Genomic DNA, 20,741 nt, shown 5'->3' on the forward strand with positions numbered 1-20,741 from the left:
ACAGGTTTTCCATTCCTTGGATCATCCTAGTAGCCCTTCTCTGTACCTGTTCCAGTTTGAATTCATCCTTCTTAAACATGGGAGACCAGAACTGCACACAGTATTCCAGGTGAGGTTTCACCAGTGCCTTGAATAACGGTACTAACACCTCCTTATCTCTACTGGAAATACCTCGCCTGATGCATCCCAAGACCGCATTAGCTTTTTTCATGGCCATATCACATTGGCGGCTCATAGTCATCCTGTGGTCAACCAATACTTCGAGGTCCTTCTCCTCCTCTGTTACTTCCAACTGATGCATCCCCAGTTTATAACTAAAATTCTTGTTATTAATCCCTAAATGCATGACCTTACACTTCTCACTATTAAATTTCAGCCTATTACTATTACTCCAATTTACAAGGTCATCCAGATCCTCCTGTATGATATCCCGGTCCTTCTCTAAATTGGCAATACATCCCAGCTTTGTATCATCCGCAAACTTTATTAGCACACTCCCACTTTTTGTGCCGAGGTCAGTAATAAAAAGATTAAATAAGATTGGTCCCAAAACCGATCCCTGAGGAACTCCACTGGTAACCTCCCTCCAGTCTGACAGTTCACCTTTCAGTATAACCCGTTGTAGTCTCCCTTTTAACCAGTTCCTTATCCACCTTTCAATTTTCATATTGATCCCCATCTTTTCCAATTTAACTAATAATTCTCCATATGGCCCTGTATCAAATGCCTTACTGAAATCGAGGTAAATTAGATCCACTGCGTTTCCTTTGTCTAAAAAATCTGTTACTTTCTCAAAGAAGATCAGGTTGGTTTGGCACAATCTACCTTTTGTAAAACCATGTTGTATTTTGTCCCATTTACCATTAACCTCAATGTCCTTAACTACTTTCTCCTTCAAAATTTTTTCCAAGACCTTGCATACTACAGATGTCAAACTAACAGGCGTGTAGTTACCCAGATCATTTTTTTTTCCTTTCTTAAAAATAGGAACTGTGCTAGCAATTCTCCAGTCATACGGTACAACCCCTGAGTTTACAGATTCATTAAAAATTCTTGCTAATGGGCTTGCAATTTCATGTGCCAATTCCTTTAATATTCTTGGATGAAGATTATCTGGGCTCCCCCGATTTAGTTCCAATAAGCTGTTCGAGTTTCGCTTCTACCTCAGTTATGGTAATATCTACCTCCATATCCTCATTCCCATTTGTCATGCTACCATTATCCCTAAGATCCTCATTAGCCTTATTAAAGACTGAGGCAAAGTATTTGTTTAGATATTGGGCCGTGCCTAGATTATCCTTAACCTCCACTCCATCCTCAGTGTTTAGCGGTCCCACTTCTTCAGGGTGCTCTGGACCATTGGGCTGTTCCATTATGCCCCTGCTTTATGGTTTGATGGCTATTGCTAGCTGTGGAAGCTTGATAAACAGAGGAAGAGAAGACCAGATACTGCAATATGCACCAGTGCTATTCCTTGATCACTTAATGCCTGCCTACCTTTTCAGCTGAAAGGACATACACACAATGAGCCACATTCTGCCCTCCGATTCATCTGTACAACCCTGCTAACCAGGCATGGATGTACCTGTGGGCATGATTTGTTCAGACCAGCATGATGGGGTGTCTTTCAGTATTTCGATGTCATGCCTTTGTATGGAACTTTTCTAGGTGTTTTTCAGCATATGTATTCTCCCCAGCTGCCCCTTCTGCCCGCCCTTTGCCCTCATTTTCCCACTACTCCTTGGCTCTCACTTGGATGAGGAGTTGGTAAGAGGCAGTGCAGAAGTGATGACATGAAGCCTCATTACACCTTTCATTAACACAGGTTGGAATTATCCTTGGAAAGGGTTTGCAAAGGGGGATTGCCTTTGTGTGGTCTTTAAGCCAAATCCCCTCAGCCTTCTGTCCATAGTACTGAATCAGGGGGTCTTGGGCTCAGAACAAGAGGTTTCGTCCTCAAAGACAAATCCAGTGAAACTGACCTAACCACCCATTCCTTAACACAGGGGAGTTCCCATCTGCCACGTCTGCTGCCTCCACCAAACTACCCTGCAGCCAACCCGCTAGCCAGCTAGGCAGTGTTCTGGAGAGTGTCTCATCCTTCCTGTGTGCTGTTGCTGCTCTCCCTCCATTCTCCATGGAACCCAGCAGCGGCATCATCCCAGCCGGGAAGAAGCAGCAATTCCTGTTGAAATTCTCCCCACTGGAAGTGGGAGAGTTTGAGGGCCACCTACTCTGCAGGTAGGAAACACTCTGGATGGATCGCATCTTGACAAGTTCTAATAACACGGAATTATTGTCCAAAGGACTTTGGTGTAAATGGGATTTGGTGCTCTCTGAAATGGATGGACCAAGAATGCAGTCGAGGAAAGGTGGGGCATCAAAAACCTAGAGCTTTGTTCAGTCCCAGCTTGGAAGCCTTTAGCCCTGGGACCAAACCTGTGCCATCCCTTAGGATCCCTTAGGCTGTTTAGTCTGGAGGGAAGGTGATCAGGGATGAAAAAGAATCATAGAAGATTAGGGTTGGAAGAGACCTCAGGATGTCATCTAGTCCAATCCCCTGCTCAAAGCAGGACCAACACCAACTAACTCATCCCAGTCGGACCTTAAAAACCTCTAAGGATGGAGATTCCACTACTTCCCTAGGTAACTGTCAAGGTTCCTCCCCCACTCTGAACTCTAGGGTACAGATGTGGGGACCTGCATGAAGACCTCCTAAGCTTACTTTCACCAGCTTAGGTTAAAACTTCCCCAAGGTACAAATTAATTTTATCCTTTGTCCCTGGATCTCCACTGCCACCACCAAACTCTAACTGGGTTTACTGGGAAACGTAGTTTAGACACATCTTTCCCCCCAAAATCCTCCCAACCCTTGCACCCAACTTCCTGGGAAAGGTTTGGTAGAAATCCTCACCAATTTGCGTAGGTGACCACAGACCCAAACCCTTGGATCTGAGAACAATGAAAAAGCATTCAGTTTTCTTACAAGAAGACTTTTAATAGAAGTAAAGAAATCCCCTCTGTAAAATCAGGATGGTAGATACCTTACAGGGTAATTAGATTCAAAATGTAGAGAATCCCTCTAGGCAAAACCTTAAGTTACAAAAAAGACACACAGACAGGAATAGTCATTCTATTCAGCAGAGTTCCTTTCTCAGCCATTTAAAGAAATCATAATCTAACACATACCTAGCTAGATTACTTACTAAAAGTTCTAAGACTCCATTCCTGTTCTATCCCCGGCAAAAGCAGCATACAGACAGACCCAGACTTTGTTTCTCTCCCTCCTCCCAGCTTTTGAAAGTATCTTGTCTCCTCATTGGTCATTTTGATCAGGTGCCAGCAGGTTACCTTTAGCTTCTTAACCCTTTACAGGTGAGAGGATTTTTCCTCTGGCCAGGAGGGATTTTAAAGGGGTTTACCCTTCCCTTTATATTTATAACAGTAACCCATTCCAGTGCTTCACCACCCTCCTAGTGAAATATTTTTTCCTAACGTCCAACCTAGACCTCCCACTTGAGACCATTGCTCCTTGTTCTGTCATCTGCCACCACTGAGAACAGCCGAGCTCCATCCTCTTTGCGACCCCCCTTCAGATAGATGAAGGCTGCTATCAAATCCCCCCCCCTTCTCTTCTGCAGACTAAATAAGCCGAGTTCCCTCAGCCTCTCCTCATAGGTCATGTGCCTCAGCCCCCTAATCATTTCCATTGCCCTCCGCTGGAGTTTCTCCAGTTTGTCTACATCCTTTCTGTAGTGGGGGCCCAAAACTGGACACAATACTGCAGGTATGGCTTTACAAGTGCCGAATACAGGGGTATAATCACTTCCCTCGATCTGCTGGCAATGATCCTACTAATGCAGCCCAATATGCCATTGGCCTTCTTGGCAACAAGGGCACACTGCTATCTAATATCCAGCTTCTCATCCACTGTAATCCCCACGTCCTTTTCTGTTGAAATGCCACTTAGCCAGTCAGTCCCCGGCCTGTATCAGTGCATGGGATTCTTCCGTCCTAAGTGCAGTCCTTGTTGAACCTCATCTGATTTCTTTTAGCCCAATCGTCCAATTTGCCTAGGTCACTCTGGACCCTATCCCTACCCGCCAGGGTATCTACCTCCCACCCCGCCCCAGCTTAGTGTCATCCACAAACTTGCTGAGGGTGCAATACATCCCATCATCCAGATCATTAATGAAGATGTTGAACAAAACCGGCCCCAGAACAGACCCCAGGGGCACTCCACTTGATACCAGCTGCCAACTAGACATGGAGCCGTAGATCACTACCCGTTGAACCTGACAATCTAGCCAGCTTTCTATCCACCTTATAGTCCATTCATCCAGCCCATACTTCCTTAACTTGCTGGCAAGAATACTGTGGGAGACAGTATCAAAAGCATTGCTAAAGTCAAGGTATATCATGTCCACCACTTTCCCCATATCCACAGAGCCAGTTATCTAATTATAGAAAGCACCAGGAGAGGTCAGGCATGACTTGCCCTTGGTGAATCTATGTTGTCTGTTCCTGGTCACCTTCCTCTCCTCCAAGTGCTTCAAATGGATTCCTTGAGGACCTGCTCCATGATTTTTCCAGGGACTGAGGTGAGGCTGACTGGTCTGTAGTTCCCTGGATTCTCCTTCTTCCCTTTTTTAAAGATGGGCACTACATTAGCCTTTTTCCAGTCATCCAGGACCTCCCCCGATCACCATGAGTTTTCAAAGATAATGGCCAATGGCTCTGCAATCACATCAACCAACTCCCTCAGCACTCTCGGATGCATTAGATCCGGCCCCAGGGAGTTGTTCATGTCCAGCGTTTCTAAATAGTCACCTGGTCACCTGCCATGTTTTCTGTTCTTTCTGTTTATCAGGATGGTTTGTTCCTATGCCTTCAATAAGGCTTTTTTAAAATACAGCCAACTCTTCTGGACTTCTTTCCCCCTCATATTAGCCTCCCAGGGGATCCTGCCCATCAGTTCCCTGAGGGAGTCAAAGTCTGCTTTTCTGAAGTCCAGGGTCCATATTCTGCTGCTCTCCTTACTTCCTTTTGTCAGGATCCTGAACTCGACCATCTCATGATCACTACTGCCCAGGTTGCCACCCACTTCTACTTTCCCTGCCAATACTTCCCTGTTTTGTGAGCAGTGGGTCAAGAGGATCAGGCCCCCAGTTGGTTCCTCCAGCACTTGCACCAGTAAATTGTCCCCAACACTCTCCAGAAACTTCCTGGATTGTCTGTGCATTGCTGTATTGCTCTCCCAGCAGATGTCAGAGTGTTTGAAGTCCCCCATGAGAACCAGGGCCTGTGATGTGGAAATGTCTGTTAGTTGTCCAAAGAAAGCCTCGTCTACCTCATCCTCCTGGTCTGGTGGTCAAGAGCAGACGCTCACCACAACATCACCCTTGTTGCTCTCACCTCCAAAGTTAAACCAGAGACTCTCAACAGGCTTTTCTGCAGTTTCATACTGGAGCTCTGAGCAGTCTTACTGCTCCCTTACATGCAGTGCAACTCCCCCACCTTTTCTGCCCTGCCTGTCCTTCCTGAACAGTTTATACCCATCCTGACAGTGCTCCAGTCTTGTGAGTTACCCCACCAAGTTTGTTATTCCAGTCACATTATAGTTCCTTAACTGTGCCAGGACTTCCAGTTCTCCCTGCTTGTTTCCCAGGCTTCTTGCATTCATGTACAGGCACCTAAGATAACTAGCCAATTGCCCAACTTTCTCAGTATGAATCAGGAGGCCTCCCCTGTTGCATGCTCCTCCTTCTGTTTCCTCCCAGTATCCCACTCCCCCACTTACTTCTGAGCTTAGGTCTCCATCCCCCGGCAAACCTAGTTTAGAGCCCTCCTCACTAGGTTAGCCAGCCTGCCTGTGAAGATGCTCTTCCCTCTCTTCGTTAGGTGGATTCCATCTCTTCCTAGCAATCCTTCTTCCTGGGAACCTGAAACATACTGGGAAAACTCACTTTAAAAAAATGTTTAAAATGGGGGTTGGGTACAAGTAGGATTCCGCCTTTCAGAGATGGATGGTAAGTAATTCACAGTCCTCCTGCAGCCCCTTTGCCTGGCTTGTACCATTCTGGTGGAGTCCTAATGACTAATACTAATTTACCTTGGGTATGGGAAATCACTTAAGCCCCAAGAGGTTCGATCACTAGTACTGGCTTTTGGATGAGTATGGAAACTTAGCAAGGGCTTATCCATATTGAGTCACCAACGACCTCCAGTGTGTTTATCAGTAAAGGTGTCACTTTTCTCGCACTGAGGAATTACTATACATTTGTCTCTTTTGCTGCCTCATCACCACAAAGTGAGCTTCCATTTAATTCACTGCTCGGTACATCAGAGAGAGAGGACGTGAAAGCTGTGTACAACAAAGCCATAAAACTGCCCCTCTGCCTTTGATAACACTAACTGGTCCATTTCTTCTCAGTATCCCCAACCTGAAGCCCAATCACCAATGCCCCGTAGTGGCTGTGAAGGGGAGAAGCCTCCTGCCATACTGCCATTTCGAGCTGGAGGACTCTGACTACCTCACCGCAAACAGGCGCAACCCAGAGCTGCGAGGGCCCCGGGGGGCTGCACTGGATCCCAACACCAGGGTGATAGAGTTTGCATCCGTCGGAGTGCATGCTTGGAACAGCAGGTGGGCATGGAGAAGGCTTGACTTGCTGGCTACTGGCTATTCACAACAACTCAGCCAGAGACCCACCAGCTCAATCTTCTAAACTCCTTGTGGCACAGCTGCACCGTTCCTATGGTCCAGCTCTCAGTAGATCACTTGGGGCTCTGGGAAGACAGGAGCAACATAGACTAGCCATCTTTGCTTCCACCATCCAGTCCTGCAACAAACGTAGCTGGTCCCCAGCCCATAGCTATCGTTGAGTATAACTCTCCTTTCTCTCCGCAGGAGACTCTTTGAATGCTTGAGTCAGATTGGGGCAGAGAAGGAAATGACCCCTCTAGAGAGCTGCACTTAGGAAAGAGCCTTGTTATGTTGGATTTTACCCTCATCACTCTGGAGCTAGGGTTTGCATTGGAGTGACCTCAGTATCTGTTTACAGATGGTAAAGGTAGCCAGTCGGCCCAGAGGGCTGTGGGGCTCCAAAACCGGTAATGGGATGGAGCTGTCATGCCCATAGCAGTAGAGGTAGATGGGGTGTGCCAAGGAATCCTCCCTTGGAGGAGCTGGCAGCGCCTGGTGTCTGCTGAGCAGCCAACCCACTAGCTCCCAGAACTGTTCACTGTTCCTTTTCTAATGGCAATTTCTGTTTGTTGTGGCCAGGACCTTCATGCTTGTGAACCCCACCAATTCCACCTACTCCTTCCAGTGGGCTTGTGAACAGTCAGAAGACTTGCGAGAACAGTCAGTCTTCAGCTGTCTGACAGAAATGGGCCAGATCCGGCCTGAGAAAAAGGCCGAGGTAGGAGGGAGGCTGATGCAGGCGTCTCGCCTAGTGGTGTGCAGGTCTCACTGTATACAATACCGCTCTAACTGTAATGCATAGCTCTTACACAGCACTTTGTTTTCAAGCACTTTAAAGAGCTGAGCTTATTTCAACCCTGCAGGCGCAGGTGGTGCCAACTTGCATCACCACCACCCGAGGAGAGGGCATGGGGAGGGACTGGCAGAGGAAGGGCAGCTTTAAATGCAGTCTGGGTTGCCACTGGTGCCCCACGGATGGAGAGTGCCCCAGAGATTAATGGAATCAGCATGTCTCCTGGTTGCCATGGTCCTGCCCACTCACTGGCCGGCCTAGACCACTTTGTAGGCTGTGCCAGCCTGCGCCAGCTCCCTTGGCTAAGCAGGGACTAGAGGCAGCTTGTTCCCCTGCAACCCCTCGGTGCAGGTAGCCTTTCGAACTCACCCCGGGCTGTGCGGGCAGGCAGGGGGCCTGTCAGCAATAACTAGCTCTCACAAGCTCCCTCTGACATAGGTGAGTAAGAAAATGAAATGGGCAGGTGGGTGAGGGTAAGGAAGGAGGTTTCTCCAAGAGCAGAAATGAATAAGGACCCAGAGACAAAGCCTGGAGCCTGGGGATTGGATGACCCAGCTGAGCAGTGTTGGGATACAGAGTCTTTCCACTATAGCCCCCTGGTTTGAATCTCTCGAAGGCCGTTAGGGGCTGCCTGTTGTCTGTGTGACAGCAAGCTGTCTAGTGGCCAATGTGAAGCATATTGTCTCACTTCAGATCCTTGTGATTAGCCAGTTCACATGTCTGCTGTAGCAAACTGGCACAGTGCCATCCCAGTCCCGCCCAGGGGGTTATGTGTTAAGCAGGCACGGAAGCTGCCCTCTGACCCTTTCAGGTAGCTGCCATGGTCAGAAGTGAGAAAATTCTGGAGGGAAAGTTTGCTCTCACCTATTTTGTGACTAACTAGAGGGCTCCAGTCTGCATGACAGCAGACTATTGGAGACAGGATGCTGCAGCTACAGTAGGGAGTGTGGGTATCTCTCCTCATGAGCAATAGCCATGTCCAAGTGTGAGGAGTGGGAGGACAGAGGAGTGCCTGGGTAGAATACAGGGAGTCCCTAAAGAACTTTCTGTTCCAGAAATGACGACTCTTCCTGCTCCGTGTCATTCATTGGGTCAACCTGCACAGGCTGGAAATCAGCACAGAATCTGGCCCATTGTCTTAGTGTTCTCTGCTAAAACCATCTTAGGGCATCTCCTTTTGCACGTGGCACAAACCTGCACCGGGAAATTTTTGAATGGAAGGGAAGAGTTTTGTCTACATAGGGACACTCAGGGTATGTCTACACTACGGAATAAGGTCGGATTTATAGAAGTCGGTTTTTTAGAAATCGGTTTTATATATTCGAGTGTGTGTGTCCCCACAGAAAATGCTCTAAGTGCATTAACTCGGCGGAGCGCTTCCACAGTACCGAGGCTAGAGTCGACTTCCGGAGCGTTGCACTGTGGGTAGCTATCCCACAGTTCCCGCAGTCTCCGCTGCCCATTGGAATTCTGGGTTGAGATCCCAATGCCTGATGGGGCTAAAACATTGTCGCGGGTGGTTCTGGGTACATATCGTCAAGCCCCCGTTTCCTCCCTCCCTCCGTGAAAGCAAGGGCAGACAATCGTTTCGCGCCTTTTTTCTTGAGTTACCTGTGCAGACGCCATACCACAGCAAGCATGGAGCCCGCTCAGCTCACTGTCACCATATGTCTCCTGCAAAAAGAAAAGGAGTACCTGTGGCACCTTAGAGACTAACCAATTTATCTGAGCATGAGCTTTCGTGAGCTACAGCTCACTTCATTGGATGCATACCGTGGAAACTGCAGTAGACATTATATACACACAGAGACCATGAAACAATACCCCCTCCCACCCTACTGTCCTGCTGGTAATAGTTTATCTAAAGTGATCATCAAGTTGGGCCATTTCCAGCACAAATCCAGGTTTTCTCACCCTCCGCCCCCCCCACACACAAACTCACTCTCCTGCTGGTAATAGCCCATCCAAAGTGACCACTCTCTTCACAATGTGTATGATAATCAAGGTGGGTCATTTCCAGCACAAATCCAGGTTCAAAACCAGGTGAGAAAACCTGGATTTGTGCTGGAAATGACCCACCTTGATTATCATACACATTGTGAAGAGAGTGGTCACTTTGGATGGGCTATTACCAGCAGGAGAGTGAGTTTGTGGGGGTGGGGGGGCGGAGGGTGAGAAAACCTGGATTTGTGCTGGAAATGGCCCAACTTGATGATCACTTTAGATAAGCTATTACCAGCAGGACAGTGGGGTGGGAGGGGGTATTGTTTCATGGTCTCTGTGTGTATATAATGTCTACTGCAGTTTCCACGGTATGCATCCGATGAAGTGAGCTGTAGCTCACGAAAGCTCATGCTCAAATAGATTGGTTAGTCTCCAAGGTGCCACAAGTACTCCTTTTCTTTTTGCAAAGACAGACTAACACGGCTGTCACTCTGAAACATATGTCTCCTGGGTGCTGGCAGATGCGGTACTGCATTGCTACACAGCAGCAGCAACCCATTGCCTTGTGGCAGCAGACGGTGCAATAGGACTGGTAGCCGTCATCGTCATGTCCGAGGTGCTCCTGGTCGCCTGTGTGAGGTCGATCAGGAGCGCCTGGGCAGACATGGGCGCAGGGACTAAATTTGGAGTGACTTGATCAAGTCATTCTCTTTAGTCCTGCAGTCAGTCCTATTGAACTATCTTATGGTGAGCAGGCAGGCGATACGGATTGCTAGCAGTCGTACTGTACCATCTTCTGCCGGGCAGGCAAGAGATGAGGATGGCTAGCAGTCGTATTGTACCATCTTCTGCCGGGCAGGCAAGAGATGAGGATGGTTAGCAGTCGTACTGTACCATCTTCTGCCGAGCAGCCATGAGATGTGGATGGCATGCAGTCCTTCTGCACCGTCTGCTGCCAGCCAAAGATGTAAAAGATAGATGGAGTGGATCAAAACAAGAAATAGACCAATTTGTTTTGTACTCATTTGCTTCCCCCCCTCCCCTGTCTAGGGGACTCATTCCTCTAGGTCACACTGTAGTCACTCACAGAGAAGGTGCAGCGAGGTAAATCTAGCCATGTATCAATCAGAGGCCAGGCTAACCTCCTTGTTCCAATAAGAAAAATAACTTAGGTGCACCATTTCTTTTTGGAACCCTCCGTGAAGTCCTGCCTGAAATACTCCTTGATGTAAAGCCACCCCCTTTGTTGATTTTAGCTCCCTGAAGCCAACCCTGTAAGCCGTGTCCTCAGTCGCCCCTCCCTGCGTCAGAGCAACGGCAAACAATCGTGCATCTGAGTTGAGAGTGCTGTCCAGAGCGGTCACAATGGAGCACTCTGGGATAGCTCCCGGAGGCCAATACCATCGAATTGTGTCCACAGTACCCCAAATTCGAGCCGGCAAGGCCGATTTAAGTGCTAATCCACTTGTCAGGGGTGGAGTAAGGAAATCGATTTTAAGAGCCCTTTAAGTTGAAATAAAGGGCTTCATCGTGTGGACGGGTGCAGGTTTACATCGATTTAACACTGCTAAATTAGACCTAAAGTCCTAGTGTAGACCAGGGCTCAAGAAAGTTAATCTGCATTAACTAAAGATATGAATTTAAAGTGGATTAATTAAATCACATTAAACCCCTTGTGTGGACACTCCTATTCAGAATTAGAGTGGCCTTAATTGGATTAAGATTATATCACTTTAGTGAATTAAGATAAATTGAATTAAGGCCACTTTAATTCTGAATAAGAATATCCACACAGGTTTAATGTAGTTTAACTAATCCACTTTAAAAATTAATTTGGACTAAGTTTCCTGAATCTGCCTATGTAGAGAAGCCCTAAGTGTGTCTCAGTCACTGTGGGCATTGGCTGGCCACCTGCTCCTTCATTCCAGAGCAGGTGTTGTGTTCTCTTGACCTTGGAGTTATGGTACTCTGCACTTTTTTTTTTTTTTTTTTTGGCACACCTAAGCCCGAGCATCTGAGAAAGTCAAAGCAAAATCAATATGACCCAATCCTGCAGCTCCATTTACTGTCTGCCTTGATTAGGTTTGCTGCTGGCTATTTTGTGCAATGCCTGAGCTCACATGCAGCTTGCAGTTCACAGGAAAGCTAGCAGGTATTCATTCCTCACTGAGACAATGGTTTGCACAAGATCCTGAAGGGATGAGAAACCCTTTGTACTGTGCCTGTACAGCAAGAAAATGGAGCTGTCACGCCATAAGAACGTGACCTTTCTGATCAACCCCAATGTATGTGTAACCCGGCCTACGCAGTCTGACTGTGTATTCGTCTGCTACAGCCTTTGAGCTACGGAACCAGGGTTCTTCAGCATAGACTGCAGAGGCTCTTCAACTTAGTTATTCTCTGTGATCTAGCTACGAGGTGGAGACAGAGAGCCACATATAGTATTACACCTGTCCCATTTCTGAAGCCCCATCCAAGTCTGGCGTATCACCCATTTCACCATCACTCCATGGATAGTCACCTGATTTAATTTGCCTCTTCTTCCTCAGGTCACATTTGAATTCATCCCGCAGCACCTGGGTATCACAGAATCGTTTTGGACCTTTACAATCGCTGAACAGAACATCTCAGTCCCATTCCTGTTGGTGGGCAACACCACCGACCCCTCAGTATCTCTGGACAGATCCCACCTGAACTATTTCTCTCTGTTAGTTGGTAAGGACAGATTCTGTGTCCCGCACTAAGGGAGCCTGTGGTTGCTGCTACCTTCCACTTTTCTCTCCATTCAAAAATGTAGTGTTCTGTAGTTACTGTTGATCCTAATTCTGTTATTTATCATTAAAAAAACAGAGGCTGAAAGTGGAAAGGAGCACTTCAAAGGAGAAAAACAATTTCTGTCCATCTATCTTAGGGTTTATATTGCTGCCCACTTTAGTATCTGAGCACCTTCCATGTAAAATCAATAACAATATTCAGCAGCAGTCAAAAAAGCTAATGTTAGGAACCCTTAGGGAAGGGTAGATAATAAGACAGAAAATGTCATAATGCCACTGTATAAATCCATGATACTCCCACAACTTGAATACTGTGTGTAGTTCTGGTTGTCCAGTTTCAAAAAAGATATATTAGAATTGGAAAAGGTCCAGAAAAAGGCAACAAAAATGATTGGGGTATGGAACAGCTTCCATATGAGGAGAAATTTAAAAGACTGGGACTTTTCAGCTGAGAAAACAGACAGCTAAGAGGGAGGGATCTGATAGAAGTCTATAAAATCATGACTGGTGTGGAGAAAGTGAACAAGGGAACGTTATTTACCCCTTCACATAATACAAGCACCCAGGGTCACCCAATGAAATTAACAGGCAGCAAGTTTAAAACAAACGAAAGGAAGTACTTCACACAATGCACAGTCAACTTGTGGAACTCATTGCCAGGGGACGTTGTGAAGGCCACAAGTGTAACTGGGTGCAGCAGAGAATTAAATAAGTTCATGGAGGACAGGTCCATCAGTGCCAGGGATGCCACTCCACACTCAGGGTGTCCCTAAACCTCTGACTACGAGAAGCTGGGACTGGATGAGAGGGCATGGATCATTCAATAATTGCCCTGTTCTTTTCATTCCTTCTGAAGCATCTGGTACTGACTGCTGTCGCAAGACAGAATCCTGCGCTAAATGAACCATTGGTGTGACACAGTGTGGCCGCTCTTATGTTCTTAATAGCAAAGATCCTAGTTGATTTCATGCAGCATCTGGCATTTCTCCCTTTTCAGGCTCAGAATTCTGCATGGGGCGGTGTTGGTTGGTTTGTTTGTTTTTTAAAGATTTTATTAATTTAATTTATTTTTGTTTGGTTGGTAGGGGTTTAAGGGTAGAAAGGGTGTCAGATTTCAAATTTCTCAAGCAAAGATGCTTATTAGTGGTGAGTGAGATATAGCAACTGGGAAGAGAGAGAGTGGAATAAAAAATGAGTTAAAAAAGAGATCTCAGATTTGTTCTATGGAGCTTCTGTTGTCAGCTGAAGCCCAGCCCATCCATTCATCCACCAGTACAGTATGTGTGTGTCAAGGGGTTGGTCCCATGTCAAAGTGTCATTGGTCCATGCCTGGTGTGGGGACATACCCTTAGTCCTTGGCTATGCATTTGTACAGTGCCTAGCACAACGGGGTCCTGGTTCATGACTGGAGCTCCTAGGTGCTACCACAATACAAAATATCAATAATAATAACGATGAGGATACAGAATTCTGGGTTAGCTCGGATGCTGTATTTCTCATGCTCAGCTCAATGATAGATGGCCATATTGTTCACTAGCATCCCTAGTGATTCCCTCCACCTGTATAGGAGTTTAATTTATTTTACATTCTGCATTAACAATGCTTCTCCGGTAGGGGGAGCTTTTTTGCCCTGCCCTTTCCACCTGCAGCACGTCTGGCATAGTAAAAATAGACTTGGACAAGCCATGCACTTTTCTATGAGACAAATGAGTGGTGGCTGATTCCATGCTAACCTGACAGGAGAACTAAAGGTTTGCTATCTCTTTCCTGTGTTTCCCCCAAAGGACATGAGGCCCACAAGACTGTTCACATGATTAACAACGAGAATGAGACCTTCAGCTTTGCTTTCAGAGACTGCTCGCGCTATTCCGAGGGATACATTAACTACCTAACAGTGCAGCCCATGGAGGGCTGCATTCCACCTCTTTCCAGGTAAAGGGGGAGAGAGAATGTCTAGGGCTCACAGGGCTAGATTGTGGCTCCCAAGCACAGTGCTGTGTTATCTGCATTATTAGAGTCCTTCCAAGCTGTACAGTGGTTTCACCTCATGGCATCAGCTCTTACACAGCCAGCAGGCAGCTCTTGGTGGGGACATGCTGGTTCCTGTTCTTACACAGTCGGTCTCCCCATTTGTATTCAGGGTCAGATCTGCTGCCGTTAGTGATGCCTTTAGAGATTGCTGCTGTTTTTCACTCCCGTTAGACCTAAAGCCAACACAGCTCTGGAGTTATTTACACTGGAGCTAGAGGTGTAATTTCCAGCTCCATTAGACATACCCACCTAGCTCTGATTAAGCTAGTGCACTAAAAATAGCAGTGTAGCTGTGGCTGCCTGGGTGGTTAGACGGGATAGCCACCCGAGCACCTGCAAGCCTAGGTACATATGTGGCAACTAGCCCATCATGCTGCCCATAGAATCATAGAATATCAGGTTTGGAAGGGACCTCAGGAGGTCATCTAGTCCAATCCCCTGCTCAAAGCAGGACCAATCCCCAACTAAATCATCCCAGCCAGGGCTTTGTCAAGCCAGGACTTAAAAACCTCAAAGGAAGGAGATTCCACCACCTCCCTAGGGAACTCATTCCAGTGCTTCCCCACCCTCCTCGTGAAATAGTGTTCCCTAATATCCAGCCTAGACCTCCCCCACTGCCCATGCGGCACAGACACTGCTATTTTTAGTGGGCTAGCTGAGTCAGAGCTGTTATCCCTCTGTCTCCGCAAGAGTGAGCTTTGCTGGAGAGCAAACTGCCAGCTTCCTGCCACACCAGCCTGTCCCCCTCACCAGCAAACTCCTCAAGGCTCTCCCAGCCCAGACCTCGCCCACCAAGTAACAGTCAGTGAACACCAGCCCTCAAGCCCATCAGAGACGGTTCTCTGCGATGCACAGCCCCTACTGCTGTACATGCACAGAAGATATTAAGTTCATGGTTCTATTAAAGAGTCATCACATTACAGCTTATTAACAGGGGTAAATGCACCTTTCTCTTCAAACCCAGCACGGAGTTGGTTTATATGAAAAATAAAAGAAGTTTATTAACAAAAGGCTATAGGTTAAGTGATACCAAGTAGAAGGAATAAAGGTAGAAAGAGTTACAAACAGACCGAAGTACAAATGCCCTTTCTAATGGCTAACTCCTAACTGAACAAGCTACAGTCTTTCTACAAGGTACTTTCCTCACCCATCTTCTTTTCCCAGCAATGGCTGGCTTGCTTTCAGCTATGTTCCCTGCAGAGTCCAAGGTGCTGGTTCTCCTTGTCTCCTCAGGTGAAGGATGATCCAAAATCTTTCTGTGTGTCCTTATGTCCCAATCTGCCTTTGTTTCAAGGATCAAACTGATCCCCTGGGGTTCAGTCTCCCATCTCCTCTGGGGGTTGACTCTGTCTTGATTAATGTGTCCCCTGGTGTGTTCCACAGTGACACTTCCTGCTGAAGTTTTACAGTGTAAGGCCATGTCTACACAAGCACTTATGTCAGCAAAACTTTTGTCGCTTAGGAGTGTGAAAAAACACACCCCTGTGCGACATAAGTTTTGCTGGTATAAGCGCTCGTGTGCACAGCGCTGTGTCGGCAGAAGACTCTATCCCACCAACACACCTACCACTGCTCGTTATACTGATTTTATTATGTCGACAGGACAGCTCTCTCCCGTCGGCATAACGCAGTTACATGAGCAATCTTACAGCGGCACAGCCGTATCGGTACAGTGTAGACATGACCTTAATGTTCTCTTCCCGCATTGCAACCTCCAATGCAAATGAATAGCCCATTGACTTTGGTCACACCTGCTTTGAGATGTTGGCCTCTTTCCTTTGTCTTGAGAAAACCTGTTTAGCAACTCTCCCTGATGTGCCTGGTTAAAACACCTTTTAGTTACAGACTCTAAAGCTTAATTTCAGTGAGTATTCACAATTCCACATACTGCGTTGTCACATGCATTTTACAATGATTTTACTGACCACCGTGATACCTCAGAAGACGTACTTTGTACAAATATCATTGCAGTAGTGTGTGGGTGTGAACACAGGGGTGCCTAGGGTCACAAGTGTAGACATACCCTAAGAAAGAGCATGCTGGATTCTCTTACTTGTCTCCCTTCCAGCTACAAGGCCATTCAGTCATTTACACCTGTGCACACCCATTAAAAGCAGCAGGGCTCCCAGGTAGCACTGAGGACATAATTTGAATTCAGTGGGAAAGTATAGGTGTCACCGAGGCCATAATTTGGCCTACAGAAGCTTTATTTCTGATGATGACGCATGAAAAGGACAGATCCCAGCTTGAGGCAAGGCTGAGTTTGCCAGGTTGCCAGTCAGAAAACACATCTTCTAGCTTTTAATACAAGCAGTTGATCTGGAAATTAGTGAGGGACGATAAAAATGGAGCCACTGGGCCTGGTGACATTTCTGCAGAGTCACTTTCCAGAGCAGCATCACGCTTCAAGAGCTGCACGTTTCTCTGATGCCACTGCAGGGCGCTCGCTCTTGGAGCTGTCTGATTTTTAATCTCCCTTTCAGGTGTGTTGTCTTTTGCCTTTTTGAGCATGTGACATATTGAAAAAGGAACGAATGCTCAGCCTCTGTGCCCCTTTTCTTTCCATCGCTTCCCTGGATCTCCATTGCCATGACAGTACCACGGGGAAATATTCTACCCATGAACTCCCGCTGGTTTAAATAAAGTTGTTCTTGTTTTTAAGAACAGTTTATTGATCTGTACTTTCCTCAGAGCCTTCTGCTGAGCTGTAAGGAAGGCATATGGGTGTCCTGACCTTTGATCTCATTTGATCCTGGCCCTTAGGCACTGACTACCTCCTGTGAGGGTCTGAACTCCCACCAAAGTCAGTGGGAGTTAAGAGTCCTCATCAACCCCCAGGAGCTATCCATTGTGACATAGCAGGGTAGAATCCAGACCAATGAGTAGCTGTCACCCCTCCCCTCTAACCTGGGTTGCCCCTTACAATGCCTTGCTGCTCACAAACCGCCCCCAGCATGCCAGTCACTCCCAGCTATGTCTGGATGTGTGCTGCAGCCAGCCAGCCACACGTTGGCCCTTACCAGCCTTAAAAATTACTACAGGGTGACCCCAGCACACTCCCAGTCCTAGATTTCCCCCAGGAATGTTTGTCCTGTACTGCCCAGCCCTCCCCCTGGACAGTGCAAATATACTGAGTCTGTTATTCCTTTAAGGGACTAATATGCACACAAGTTGTTATCCCTAATGGAGTTTCCTAGGCACTTCAATTTAATACACTGGATTAGATAAAATAATAAAACAAGTTTATTAACTAGAAAGCGAGAAATTTTAAGTGAATCCAAGCAATGTTGCATAAGTCAGAAATGGTTACAAAAAATAAAGATAAAACACTTGTTAATGCCTAACCTAACCAACTGTATTGGATTCAAGCAGTTTCTCACCACATGCTCCAGCAGATGACTGACCAAACTCTCAGTCAGGACTCCTCTCCCAGAGTCCAACGCCTGCTTCCTTTGTCTCTTCAGGTGCAGTAAATGCAATAGACAGGGAGAGAGCAATGGGTGGCTTGCAGTGTTTGTCTCTCCTGTTTATAGTGTCAGTCCCCCTCTTGAAAAATATTTCTAGCTGAGACCTGGACCCACCAAAATTTCTGGGCACCACCAAAATTTCTGCAAACCTGCCACCCCTGCTCACAAGGCATACATTGTACAAAGATTATTACACTAGTGTGTAGGCTGTGAATACAGGGGAATATTCTCTCACATCTACCTTAGGTATCTATGTGGCCCCATTACCATCATACCTGAGTACCTCAAAACCCTTCACGTGTTTATCCTTCACATGCCCTGCTGGGGCAAGGCAGAGCTCTTATCCCTGTTTTACAGATGGGGAGCTGAAGCAGAGAAAGACTAAATGATTTGCCTCAGGTCACCCCTGGGGCAGAGCATGAAATTAAACTCAGTTTTCCAGAGTCCCATGCTACTGCCCCAACCACGGGGCCATCCTTCCTCGCTTGCTCACAACCTCTAGTGCAATAGAGTTCCAAGAGCCAGCAAATAAAGCCGCTGTGTTCATCTCCCCAGGCTTCCTGTTACCATCCTCTTCACACCAACGTTGGAGGGGGAGGTGAACTTTAACCTCATCTGCGATGTCAAGAGAAAGACCCAGCCCCTCTTCTTAAACATCAAAGCCATTGGCTACAGCATGAATGTGTGCGTCAGGTGCGAAGAAAACGATGGCTTGTTCACCGAGCTGAGTCTGCAGGAGAGCAGTATCATCAGCTTCAAGGAGGTGAGAGGGTGGAGACGGGAGGGGGCGGGGGGAGAAGGTGAAAAGTGCACAGTCATCTGCAGCCCGCACACGGATATGGCTCTTTGTGAAATCGTCTCAGGAGAACGCGGCTGTGGGGCAATAAAAACAGGCCCGCCAGGCAGAACGCCCACCCTGTCCATTGCAGAGCAGATGTAGTTACGTGCGGCTGGGGCTGGTGGAAGTGTCCTTGCCATGCCTTGATGAGACAGCTGTCAGCGCATTTGCTCTTGGTGTGCAGACCTTCCCTGCTAACCCCACACCCAATGGTCACTTCCAGCCAGCTTGCTTTGCCTGGCCTTAGACTTATCGATTTAAAGCCAGATGAGACCATTATTGTCATCTAGTCAGACCTCAATCTGCCGTTTTGACCGTAAGCTCCTAGAGGCAAAGGCCCACTGTCCATGCGTTCTCTGCACGCTTGTGGAACTGTGTCTTGCTCCCACTCTTGTGAACTGCTTCTCTGTGAAGCTGGCAACTCCAATGTTCCCTACCAAGCATCTATGGCATGAAAAGTGATCCTTCTGCAGCAAGAAAGGCCTCTATAAAAGGGACGGCCCAATCTGCAGCGTGGGGAAGGTTAGGGCCTCTGTGGTGACTACTGCTGCATTGGGGTCCAAGGGGGATGCTTCAGAAGTGTCTAAGGGATTTAGGAGCACATGTCCCAGTGTATTGGGCAGATCTGAAAATCTCCCACAGTCTTCAGTGAAATAGAAACGAACTCAGGGTCTGATCCTGGCAACCCTTTCTCACATGAGTAGCCATTACCCCAAGGAATCCTTTCAGATCAGACCCTAAGCAAAGGCATTTCACAAGCCCTTCTGTGCCTAGCACTCAGCTGTACGTGGCCCACCACAGCTGCAGAACAGCCCAGATAATGTAAATGGTGCTAGATCCTTGCTGGATCCCATGATGAATGAAGTGATGAATGTAGAGGAATATTGCAGGTCAGGATGGAGGTGCACAGAGTTGTGTGGGTGAGACATGCCCTGCATGTATTTTCATTGGTGCTGTTGGTACAATGATTTTGTGAGGATCAGATTTCATTTTAAACCAAGAACATGTGCTATAAGACAGCAGCAAGTTGTTAGAGACTCTGGGACTAGCTGCCTGATGGATCTTCGGCATAGTAGGCCAGTGCATTACCAGGCCCCAAAGCTGCGGAGTTCACTGGACAAGCTTGTCCTGAGTAGCTGAGGTCCATCCAAGCTGTCATTTTGTGGAGACCTGTGTTCACAGACATGTACAGGCACCCACTGGATATTAGGAAACACTGTTTCACGAGGAGGGTGGTGAAGTGCTGGAATGGGTTCCCTAGGGAGGTGGTGGAATCTCCATCCTTAGAGGTTTTTAAGGCCCAGCTTGACAAAGCCCTGGCTGGGATGATTTAGTAGGGGTTGGTCCTGCTTTGAGCAGGGTGTTGGACTAGGTGACCTCCTGAGGTCTCTTCCAACCCTAATATTCTATGACTCTATGATTCTGGCCCTGCGCCTAGATCCAATCCCTGCTGGTGTGTGTGCTGTTTGGTGGTGCATTGCATAGGCAGTAAGAGCCCAAGCCCTCTCTCTGGCTCAGGGCTGCCTATGGCAGGAGGTGACTTGGTTTTCTGTCCATTCATGTTGTGTTTGCCAGCCCTTCGGGTATTAACCCCATGTGTGCTCTCCTCCTGCACACAGGTGGAAATAAACGAATCTGCTCACCGCAGCTTCTGTGTCCTGAACACTGGCAAGTTCAATTTCAGCTTCTCATGGGAGTTTTCCGGCCCCAAAGCACTGCAGCACTACCTCTCCATCACCCCCGAGAACGGCACTGTGGAGGCAGGAGAGCGCGTACATGCCCAGCTGACCTTCCACCCACTGAAGACATGCATCTTAAAGGACATGGAGCTTAAGCTAAAGGTCAGGGCGGGGGTGTCATGCTCTCCTCCCTGCAGGGCACAAAAGCCAGGCAAACCCTTTTGGCAGGTGTCAGAGTAACAGCCGTGTTAGTCTGTATTTGCAAAAAGAAAAGGAGTCCTTGTGGCGCCTTAGAGACTAACCAATTTATTTGAGCATGAGCTTTCGTGAGCTACAGCTCACGTCATCGGATGCATACCGTGGAAAGTACAGAAGACGTTTTTATACACACAAACCATGAAAAAATGGGTGATTATCACTACAAAAGGTTTTCTCTCTCCCCACCCCACTCTCCTGCTGGTAATAGCTTATGTAAAGTGATCACTCTCCTTACAATGTGTATGATAATC

At 47.4% G+C, this 20,741-nt stretch overlaps 1 protein-coding gene across 1 annotated transcript in view; it reads left to right on the forward strand.

Moving 5' to 3' along the window:
* HYDIN (HYDIN axonemal central pair apparatus protein) overlaps positions 1-20,741 on the forward strand; it is a 387,143-nt gene that overhangs the window by 341,568 nt on the left and 24,834 nt on the right. Inside the window, exons 69-75 of the mRNA XM_077831048.1 lie at positions 2,007-2,241; positions 6,434-6,646; positions 7,286-7,424; positions 11,993-12,158; positions 14,002-14,149; positions 18,271-18,478; positions 20,173-20,394. Coding sequence (XP_077687174.1) covers positions 2,007-2,241; positions 6,434-6,646; positions 7,286-7,424; positions 11,993-12,158; positions 14,002-14,149; positions 18,271-18,478; positions 20,173-20,394 — 1,331 coding nt within the window. The remainder of the gene's footprint in view (positions 1-2,006; positions 2,242-6,433; positions 6,647-7,285; positions 7,425-11,992; positions 12,159-14,001; positions 14,150-18,270; positions 18,479-20,172; positions 20,395-20,741) is intronic.

This window comes from Eretmochelys imbricata, chromosome 12, assembly GCF_965152235.1.
Source record: "Eretmochelys imbricata isolate rEreImb1 chromosome 12, rEreImb1.hap1, whole genome shotgun sequence".
NCBI lineage: Eukaryota > Metazoa > Chordata > Testudines > Cheloniidae > Eretmochelys > Eretmochelys imbricata.